This window comes from Vitis vinifera, chromosome 5, assembly GCF_030704535.1.
Source record: "Vitis vinifera cultivar Pinot Noir 40024 chromosome 5, ASM3070453v1".
NCBI lineage: Eukaryota > Viridiplantae > Streptophyta > Magnoliopsida > Vitales > Vitaceae > Vitis > Vitis vinifera.
In genome coordinates this window covers 6,207,801-6,219,230 of record NC_081809.1, presented here as the reverse complement: position 1 = coordinate 6,219,230, position 11,430 = coordinate 6,207,801, and the positions used below count along the sequence as shown (strand labels likewise).

Below are 11,430 nucleotides of genomic sequence, written 5' to 3'. Positions count from 1 at the left end.
ATTTTAAGAATAATTTTATTTATTAATTTTATGAATTTTTTAGAACTTTAAGATATTAATTATCAAGAGTATTTAAAAGATAAATATTAATATATTAAATAGTTGCAGTGCTCATCAGACACCTATCATCTAATTGTGAAAACTTATATTCTTTGAGGCAAATATGAATTTTATATGAACCTTAGATCCATTTGCTAGAGATGAAAATTCTCACCTTCTAAAAATCATATTAAATGTATGTTAGGTATTTTCGGATGATAACTTCTTCACATAACCTTCAAAGCAATTTTGAAATTTACTTTACTATTTTAACTTAATTATACAAAACATGTGACTTAAGGTAATTATAGATTTATATACCCTTAATTTTAACATAATTATACCTTACAAAATTCTTTTCATATCATATGGGAGAACAAATTTATTTATAAATTATTACTTTTCATTGTACATGAGACTCAATTTCAGTATGTAAGTTATTTAAAGCACCAAAGAAAGGTGAGGTTTTTTAGGAAATTTTCATATAAATACAAATTTTGAAACATGAGTGTGTTTGAGATCATTTTTATTCGAAATATTTTTAGTAAAAGTGTTTTTTTGGAAGTATTTTTCGGAGAATTACCTATTAAGTGCAAAACACTTGTTTCATTATTGATTTTTTAGATTTTTTAAAATATTTTCTAAATTTTGTCAAATAACTAAATTTTTCATATTTTTTTTATTTTCATATGAATGTATTTGACAGAAGTATATTTAATGAAAGTATTTTTTTTAAAAAATATTTTTAGGAGAATTACCTACTAAATGAAAAACACTTATTTCAATACTGATTTTTCATATTTTTAAAAATATTTTCTAAATTTTGTTAAACATCTAATTTCTTTTAAAAAACATTTTTTAGATTAAAAAACGTTTTATTGTCAAACAGATTCTAAGCCAAATTCCATTAAAGCCCGAAGAAAAGATACCTTATATATAAATAAATAAATAAAGTTAATTTTTTTAGACTTTTATTGTTCTTGAAAAAATTAAGATTTTTTTTTTTAAATTTATCACTTTTTAAAAAGACTATAAAATTCTTCTCTATATGACACACAAGACTAGATTGGGTAGTTGAAAATTAAAAAAAAAAAATCTAAAATTTAAATTCCAATCTTCTCAATAATCAAATATAGGCTAACCGATTCTCTTTAAATAAACTATGATGGCCTCTTTTTATGTGTGGCATGCGGTGAGTTGATATAATTAATAGAATAGCTCTTAATTTGCATGCATAAAGTTTTTCTCATGTTTTCTTCTTGACTTAAAAATATAAATCTAAATATAATCCAATTTCATTATGTAATTTATTTCTTAATTAATATAAGTAAAATTAAATATTGTTTGAATTAATATGATTAATTTCCTGATCTAATTAACATATTATTATTTAATTGACCAATTTATTCAAAATTAAGGAAGATTATTCATATCAAACACTTTCAAAAGATACACGTGGACTTGGGGTCCATGATGCACCATTTTTTTTTTCTTGCAATTTAAAAACCTTTTCACATCACTTTCCTAATTCCTATTGTACATTTGACGAGGAAGTTGTCAGAAAATCAAAGTCTAGTGTGAACATAAATAAATTATTTAGATCATGTTCCCACTTCCCATCATATGTGCTTTCTTGGTCGTAACAATAAAAGAAACTTGGTAGTGCTTTCCACTTCTCAAAACTTTAGCATATAAGTCTTGCTTATGATATGGGATTATCCAAGATAAGATTGTTCCATCATTCCATGAAATTGTCTAAGTTATCATATTTTTTAATAAGTGACGTGGCCTTATTTTAATATACTAATATCCTAGTTTTTCTCACCACAAGTTGTCGTAGGACGAAAAAGGCTATGCATTAAGGAATCATAAATATGTCAGATTAAAATTCTCATTGATTGAATTTAACTTTTCTAACAAATTGGGAAAAAGAAATGAAAAAGAATCAGATAGAATCCATTTATGTATTTGCAAATGAGATTCTATTCAAACTTGAGATTTTGTTTTCTTCTTATTTCTTAATTTTTCTCTAAGAATGATCCCCCTACTGTGGTTTAATACCTCTTCTTTTCCTCTCATGGCTTTCTGAACAAGGGAAAAACTTTTGAACAATTTTAGTTATACTGTACATTCCCTGATATATATACCAACAGAGCCTTGTGGACCAAAGCTTCTTAGTTCTTGCCTCTCTAGCTCCCAGACGTGGAAGCTGCCAACTCTTCTGGTTGTGTGCCGATCGATGAGGATGGAGAGATCTTTAGAATTATTTAGAAACAAGTGTAAAGTCTAACTGACTCCATTTATATCGCCGTTTGTCGACTGGATAAAAAGGAAGACAACGCGATGAAGCTATGAATCTACACCTGTAACCAGCGAATGATTATCCAGATCCATCAAACCTTACGCGGCGACAGGTGGAGTTGAAGAACATTTTGACCCTCAAAAATTAGCATTTCCCCATCACCCATTGCATCGCCTGAGCTATTAACGACTGTTTTGGGATCCTCGTAAATTCGTAAGCGCTTCCTGGAAATTTCTGGGTACCGCGTTGACTAGTCAAAGTGAAGGATATTTTTTATTTTATTTATTATCATAAGATTTCATATTTCAGATATCTTACAATTTAATTATGTAGTTCCTTGGGCACGAAGAATTCGCTACCCAATAAACACGAACGTTACAGGATGGAACACGTCATATTCAATGCAATGGGGTCTCTGAACACCGACTATTAGTATTCTCCTTATAAGAACATTCAACTCTTTAGCACTTCTGCATTCACGTGGTTCCTCCCATTTCATGCTTCTTATCTCACACAATTTCTCTATAATAGCTTTAATTTTCATTTCGTTGGTTTTCTCTCTTCTTTCATTGAGCTAGGTACGTGTTACTTTGTTAAATAATTCATCTTCGTTTCCGCTTTATCATCTTTGTCGTATACTTTTCTCTGTTGAAAAGCATGTCCAGCATTTTGCATGTTAACTCAAGTTGCAGAGAGTCCATACTCGATGTGCCAGCCACCCTTGGCAGACACAACAAGAGATGGCACTTGGCCTTTGCTACAATCTATTGTTCCAGGGCCCTACATTCTCTTCTCAACAAGAAGAAGAGCAGCAAACCCCCGGTTTCTACTCATTCCTTTGTTGTCCTCAGTGTTGAGCCCCACCTTGCCTTCCCAAACATTGATCACACAAGTCTCACTGCAGTAGTGAAAGAGAAAAACTTAGATCAACTTCGCAAATTGGGAGGAGTTGAAGGTGTGGCTGATGCTCTAAAAACAGATACCAAAAGTGGCATCCATGGTGCTGTTGAAGATGTAGCTGAAAGGCAGGAAACGTTCGGTTCAAACACATACCCGAGGCCGCCTACTAAAAGTTTCTTCTACTTTGTGTTGGAAGCTTTTAAGGATCTTACCATTCTCATACTTCTAGCTTGTGCCACACTCTCCCTCGGTTTCGGAATTAAAGAGCACGGGCCGAAGGAAGGGTGGTATGATGGTGGAAGCATATTCGTTGCTGTCTTTCTAGTCATTTCTGTCTCTGCTGTGAGCAACTTCAGGCAAAACCGACAGTTCGAAAAGTTGTCTAAAGTCAGCAACAACATCGAGGTTGAAGTCGTTCGAGGTGGGCATCGTCAGAAGATTTCTATATTTGATATCGTTGTTGGAGATGTGGCTTGCTTAAAAATTGGTGACCAAGTTCCGGCTGATGGATTATTCTTGGCCGGGCATTCACTACAAGTGGATGAATCCAGCATGACCGGGGAGAGCGACCATGTAGAGATTAATAGCAGCCAGAATCCATTTTTGTTTTCTGGAACCAAAGTGGCTGATGGATATGCCCAGATGCTTGTGACTTCTGTTGGTATGAACACAACATGGGGGGAGATGATGAGCACAATCAGCCGCGACAATAATGAACAGACACCCCTACAAGCCCGTCTTAACAAGCTAACTTCATCGATAGGTAAGGTTGGTTTGGCTGTTGCTTTTCTAGTTCTTCTCGTGTTGGTGGTTCGCTACTTCACAGGGAATACAGAAGATGAGAACGGAAATCAGGAGTTCAATGGCAGCAAGACAAAGGCTGATGATATAGTGAATGCCATGGTCAGAATCATTGCTGCAGCAGTTACCATTGTCGTTGTGGCAATTCCAGAAGGGTTGCCTTTGGCCGTCACACTCACCCTTGCTTATTCAATGAAGAGAATGATGGCTGACCAGGCTATGGTTCGAAAGCTCTCCGCCTGTGAGACCATGGGCTCTGCAACTACAATTTGTACTGATAAAACAGGTACCCTCACTCTGAACCAGATGAAGGTGACAAAGTATTGGCTTGGAAAAGAACCTGTTGAAGATTCCTCTTCAATTGCGACAAACGTTCTCAAGCTGATTCAACAAGGAGTGGCCTTGAACACAACTGGTAGCATTTACAGGGCCACTTCAAAATCTGAATTTGAGTTCTCTGGTAGTCCCACAGAAAAAGCCTTACTTTCTTGGGCTGTTCTGGAACTTGACATGGACATGGAGAGACTAAAGCAGAATTATACCATTCTTCATGTAGAAGCCTTCAATTCAGAGAAGAAAAGAAGCGGAATTTTGATGAGGAAGAAGGCTGACAACAAAATACATGTGCACTGGAAGGGAGCAGCAGAGATGATATTAGCAATGTGTTCAAGTTACTATGATGCTTCTGGAAGCATGAAAGAACTGGATGATGGTGAAAGGATGACATTTGAGCAAATAATTCAAGGTATGGCCGCCAGCAGCCTCCGTTGCATTGCTTTTGCACATAAACAAATTCCAGAGGAAGAACAAGAAATTAGGGAAGGCCGGCAAAAGCTAAAAGAAGACAGCTTGACCCTCATTGGCCTTGTGGGGATAAAGGACCCATGTAGACCAGGGGTGAGAAAAGCTGTGGAGGATTGCCAATACGCTGGAGTGAATGTCAAAATGATTACTGGCGATAATGTCTTCACTGCAAGAGCAATAGCCACTGAATGTGGAATACTGAGACCCGATCAAGACATAAACAGTGAAGCAGTAGTAGAAGGTGAGGTATTTCGGAAGTACACCTCAGAGGAGAGGATGGAGAAAGTTGATAAAATCTGTGTGATGGCTAGATCCTCTCCCTTTGATAAACTTCTCATGGTTCAGTGCCTGAAACAGAAAGGCCATGTGGTTGCAGTGACAGGTGATGGCACAAATGATGCACCAGCATTAAAAGAAGCTGACATAGGCCTTTCCATGGGGATTCAGGGCACGGAAGTTGCAAAGGAGAGTTCAGATATCATCATCTTGGATGATAATTTTGCTTCAGTGGCAACAGTTTTGAGATGGGGAAGATGTGTTTATGACAACATCCAGAAATTCATCCAGTTTCAGCTGACGGTGAATGTTGCAGCCCTTGTAATCAACTTTGTGGCAGCAGTTTCAGCTGGTGAGGTCCCATTAACAGCAGTGCAGTTATTGTGGGTTAACTTGATCATGGACACATTAGGTGCCCTGGCCCTTGCCACAGAGCAACCCACCAAGGAGCTAATGGAGAAACCACCCGTGGGTCGGAAGGAACCACTTATCTCCAACGTCATGTGGCGGAATCTATTAGCCCAAGCTTTGTATCAGATAGCCATCCTCTTGACCCTACAGTTCAAAGGACAATCAATCTTTGGGGTGAGCGAGAAGGTAAAGGATACCTTGATATTCAATACTTTTGTGCTTTGCCAAGTCTTCAATGAATTCAATGCAAGGAAGCTGGAGAAGAAGAACGTGTTTAAGGGGTTACATAAGAACAAGCTATTTCTGGGGATAATTGGGATAACCATTATCCTTCAGGTGGTTATGGTGGAGTTTTTGAAGAAATTTGCAGATACAGAGAGGTTGGATTGGGGACAATGGGGTGCATGCATTGGAATTGCTGCAGCATCTTGGCCAATCGGTTGGGTTGTCAAGTGCATACCTGTTTCAGATAAACCATTCCTAAGCTATCTAAAGTGGTAGGAGCATCGGTTGACATATACAGATTATTTTTTATACTCAAACTTTCCTGTACAAAGCAGTATCTATTCATGTATTAGATTATTCTTTTCATCCTCATTGTGGATTTGTAATTGATGTATGGTTGAACTTACAAAAATTATATGAATTTTTTTAAAAATCATAGTCATTTCTTATGAAGCTTTTTGTGTTTCAGTTCATATAAATGTAACCCTGTGATTGTCAACCTGGACAACAATTTCTTCTTGTTGGTATTAAGTCAGGGCAAGGATGACAGAGGAGATGTAATAATCAAGTATCAACAGTATAGGGAAAGAATAAAATCAGTCTCAAGTTCAGCATATTATAAATTCTGCAACATATGGAGATTACAAGACTAATCAAATAAAAGGCCCAAAGAAACAAAAGAGGATTAAGTGATACAAGCATTACAATTTTAATAGTCCATAGCTTCAATGGAAGCAAACTTAGATTTCTTTATTTAAGAAGAAGAAGAAGAAGAAAAACCGTATATGTTTGGATACACTTCTTGTTTTTTGTTTTTTAAAAATAAAAGTAGTAAGAACTTCTATACCAAAAATGAAAACTTTTATATAAAAGGTCTAGACTTAGCATGTTTTTAAAAATCACTTCAAAAAATTTTTAAATTTTAGATAGTAAAATTTTTTTAGTACTTTAGTTTCTTTAAGTACTCATAAAATCATTAGCTTTTTAAAGTAAGTCTCTAAGAATTCTTGTATTTTATGTAGAAGTTAACATAATTTTCTATTTTAAAAGTAGAAAACATGAAGTGTATGCAAACGAACACTAGAAACCTAATTTTTGAATAATGAAACCAATCGAATGGTGCGACTGTAAGAACAACTAGAAATGTCTAGTCATTGTAAAACAGCTGTTAACTCTTACAATCACAACCAAACAGCTATTAAACCACACATAGATTACAAGAAGGTGTCTTTACTGTCCTGGTTATTGGTGATGGGTACTAGTGTTGTGTGCAAGCAAACAGAAGCTTTTGATGCACATGTAATCACAAATCACAAACCATTATAAAAAATAAAATGATGTTTTTGTGGTTTGTAAATCATATGTAGCCTCAAAGAGGTGAGAATTCCATTGTTGGGGTATTTTGGTTCAAGGGTACTTTGAATAGGGAATGAGTGTTTTGTATTCAAGTATCTAAGTACCATGTCTCAGACACACAACTTTAGAAGTCTTGATATCCTAGGATATGAGATCTCGCAATACTGGGAAGATCCTTTACCCATGTTGCATTTGGTGTTTATTTTATTTGCTTTGGTTTCTTGAGTTTTTAATTTTATTTTTATTCTTGTCAATTCATAGTGAACTAAAAAGGGAAGTAGACAACTATTTTTTTATTCTCTTCTTTATTTATAATGAAATCTAATTTTTATAGTTATGCATTAAGTTTTGATTACTTTCTAAGATAACCAAAGCATATTGGAAATAAAATTTGAAAGAAATGTCAAATTATCAACTCTAGCAAAACATTATACTGAAAATGTAGCATCCATTACATTTTTGGATCCCATGTCTTCAAATATTATTTTCATTCCCAAGTTAAATGCCAACTAAAGAAAGACATCCTATGAATCATATGAAAAATTATAAAGAGTACAAATTTCGAGTCATGCTCTGAGTATACACTTTCTAAACCCAAGCCATGAAAGCCATGTTAGTTCTTGTGTTTTGTATGGCCCATTAAACAAATTTGTGTTTCCATGCTCCTTCGAACCATAAAATAAACTCCTGATTTCCAAACTCTATCAGTGTTTCCTTTCCTGCTGTCTTTAACATCTGTGTCTTAATCCTGAACCTACTTCCTCTTTAGAAAAATGAATCCAATTCCTATGAGGGCTTTTATCTCTATAAGAAAACAACAAGATAAGGTCTCACCTACAAGAAACTCCAAAAAAAACTAACGTAAGCAATTGAGACATATCCCAATCGTTCATGAACTTTTAGCAAAAGTATCCCAAAATGTGGGTAAATGTAGCAAACACACAACATGCTATGTAGTATGTTGGTGACAGCATCAAACCTTCAATTGAAACAAGTAAAGATAATTAAAAATTGAAAAAATTGGGCCTTAAGGATAGAATTTATTCTAGACTCATAAATGATTCTCCATTCCTTCCTTAGATATAATGACCATGCGTAGAGAACTCAAGAACTGCTTATAGCAGCTTGGATTCCTTTTTCAGTAGTTCATTTCCTGCAGAAGAGTGGGAGGAGGGGAGGGAAGGTGGTAGCTTTCTCTCTAGATTTTTACCTGAGTCTGGCTTAGGCCATTACAAAAACTAGTTTCAAAGGACACTTCAATAGATGACTCCTCTACAGGTGTTAGGGAGGACTCCCGCCAGTAATATCCCCCAGAAGTGACTGCAAAATAGGAAACTCCTCCCTTGCCATTGAGATCCGGGATTGCACCAGGAAAGCTCATTATCTATTTGGAAGGACCTGGTTAATGGAGGAAAAACCTCTGAGAAAGGATGCTCAAATAATAATGTGCTTCTCAAATGAAGATGAATATGAGAGCAACCATCTCTTCCAAGACAGATCAGAGTCACATACCTCAATGTGTTGTGCATGTTGGGGTAGGGCGCATGGTTGGTTGAAGGGTACAAAGGTTGGCTGGTGGTATGTGCATGTGCTATGCATGTGAGGGATGGAGAACGCAAGAATTTTGGGGATGGAAAGAGCCATGCAGGGTAGTTATTACAGTGGCAGATGTGAACACATCTTGCTTGATGCAGTGGGATGGATGATTAAGCAAGGAAGAATTTCCTTTCTCCTTATGAACAAATATACTTGCTTTTATCAGATATCCTAAAACAGTCAAACAGGAAGTATCACATTCCAAGCTCCAAGACTAGCACCTTTTTTCTGCAATAGCGAGTACACAGCCCACATAACTCAGAGGTAGGCGTAGTAACTGAATCCCAAGGTGTAAAGAAAACCAGGTTGTGCCTCACAAAGAAGGATATAATGCTATTTATGCATGACCCCTGTTCCCAGGTTGGCAGGAAAATTGGGGTCTTGGACATTTTTCCACCCAGTATGAATTTCAACTTGGGAATTTTCAGATCTGACCTAGACCCAAACTTCAGTCAGAAAACTCCTAAAACGGATTTCATGGATGGAACATGATAAAAAGCTACCTTCAGATTTCCAGTCTTTCTTTTTCTTTGCTGACAACTAAAATTCCTTTCTCACCAATATTGGATTTGTAGTCTACCAACGCTACTAGCATCCGCATTAAGGGATGTCAAGGGTTCAGATTTGCATTTAGGGTGGAGCCAAGTCCAACAAATTCAAAGATCTCTTATTGAGGTTGAAGGAGGGGGGCCTGGTTCCAGACCTGCTTTCTATCACATACTAATTACCTTATGTCATTTATTTAACAAACATAAGCATAAAACAAAAATAAAATAAAAATGCAGAGGTGACATCTGCAAAATATGAGCATGTAATTATAACAAACATGTAGCATGCATGCATGCATAAAATCCAAATCCAAATGGGGTGTTCAAAGAAGCCAGAAAAATGAGAAAATTGAATTGGGTATCATCATATATTGCGTATCATTAGAGAATGGACCTGGGTTCACGCGGGGGACCTCTTTGTCGGTCAAGAAGGGTTGATCCTCCTGTCTCACCAGGAACCAAGAAAGTCACAAGCCATGTGAAGACAACTATGCTCATTTGTAGTAGCCGATTGTTATTGGGCAGTTCCAAATGTCATCAGAAGTATAAGAAACTCAGGATTCGAGACACTCCCAACCCAGTATTTCAGTTTCAAACAAGATCAGCCATGAATTTGCTGCAAAAACCTGGTCACTGTTAAGAATAAATAATCGAAATAGTAAAGACACTTACGTAAATATATATATATATATATATATATATATATAAGGTTACCAAGCTTTGAGCTTAATTTTGTAACATTTATATCATTTGTGCCCATTATTAGGATTTGTCCACCCAAAAATGGAAAATGATATAGCAATGACTAAAAAGGAAAAAACAAAAAAAAGAAAGAAAATAAATATGAAAACAAATATAAAATAAATTTGAATTTAATAATTTTAAAAAAATTATATTTATTTAAAATAATAATAAATTTAAATTTCATGATAAAAATTATGTAGTATTTTTCCACCATTGTTATAACTAACTAATAGAATTTTAGTTACTTCTTATGTTTTGTTAAAAAATTTATGATGTATATTTATGTTATCTATCACAAAATACAATACATCTCTTTTGAGTGTGAAACTCATTTTTTATTTTTTATTTTTAATCTTGACAACATAAATTTATATGTTGTCAAACTCATTTTTTATTTTTTTATTTTTAATCTTGACAACATAAATTTAAATAAATTTAAATTTTATAAAAATAAAAATTGATATTATAACATGAATATAAATTGAAAACATAATTATTTTTTTGCGGATACATTCGCTTAGAGATAAAAACTCACAATAAAGGGCTAGCTCCACCTCTCAACCTTCTTCAACTATTTCCTTTTAAAAAATAAATAATAAAAAACTAGTTGATCTATTCACCGGATATTTTAGATTTATTTTTTTTAAAACACCTTGACTTAATCAATAACATTTGAAAGCAAAAGTATCTTTATTGGTTAAAAAAAAAAAGGAGAAAAATGTAATAAATTTTTGGATGAAAATGAAAAATAATGATGGTGAGTAAATTATAGCTTGTTTGACCATGTTTATATATATATATATATATATAAAACTGTTTTTAAGTTTAAGAACAAAAAAAAAAATAGATATTCTAGTGTTTTATAAAAATAAAGGTGTTTCGTAAATTATTTTAAAATCATTTTTAAAAATATAAAACAAAAAACTTATTTGGATAAGTTGTTTTAATTTTTTTTTTAAATGTATTGCATAAATATTGTTAATTCAATTTACATAATATAAATTAAATTTAATTCAAGCCTTATTAAAAAATAAAAATATTTTTGCATTTACAAAAGAATTAAAAAATAAATAATTTTTAGTAAAACAAGAATAATAATAAGATAATAAAATCATAAATTATAATTTTTAATATATATATATATATATATATATATATATATATTATTTTAGTATAAGTTATAAACATAAAAATATTTACATCTTCCTAATTTCTTTTTGTTAAAAATAATTTAAAATTATAATTTTAATAATATTTAAAAATAAATAAATAATGAATAATCTTTCAACTTTTTTTATCATGTAAATGAATCAACTTTTTCATTTTTATGCACACATTTAGTATTGAAATTATAAACATAATATTATAAAATGTTTTGATTTAATATGTAATTAATTAAATAGTTTTTTGAATTCAAAATTATTCTTA

General features: G+C 33.4%; 1 protein-coding gene and 1 long non-coding RNA gene across 2 annotated transcripts; one reads left to right on the top strand and one right to left on the bottom strand.

Annotated features, from left to right (window-relative positions):
• Nucleotides 1-2,754: 2,754 nt before the first annotated feature.
• LOC100259585 (putative calcium-transporting ATPase 13, plasma membrane-type) lies at nt 2,755-6,208 on the top strand. Its single transcript, XM_002279593.4, has one exon. It carries the CDS (start codon nt 2,999-3,001, stop codon nt 6,032-6,034), a length of 3,036 nt encoding a protein of 1,011 aa, XP_002279629.1. The 5' UTR covers nt 2,755-2,998; the 3' UTR covers nt 6,035-6,208.
• Nucleotides 6,209-9,339: 3,131 nt separating this feature from the next.
• On the bottom strand, nt 9,340-10,024 carry LOC109122689 (uncharacterized). The gene is made up of 2 exons (XR_002030175.1): nt 9,973-10,024; nt 9,340-9,874 (listed from the first exon to the last, which is right to left on the bottom strand). It is a non-coding gene; the product is annotated as an uncharacterized LOC109122689 (long non-coding RNA).
• Nucleotides 10,025-11,430: the final 1,406 nt, after the last annotated feature.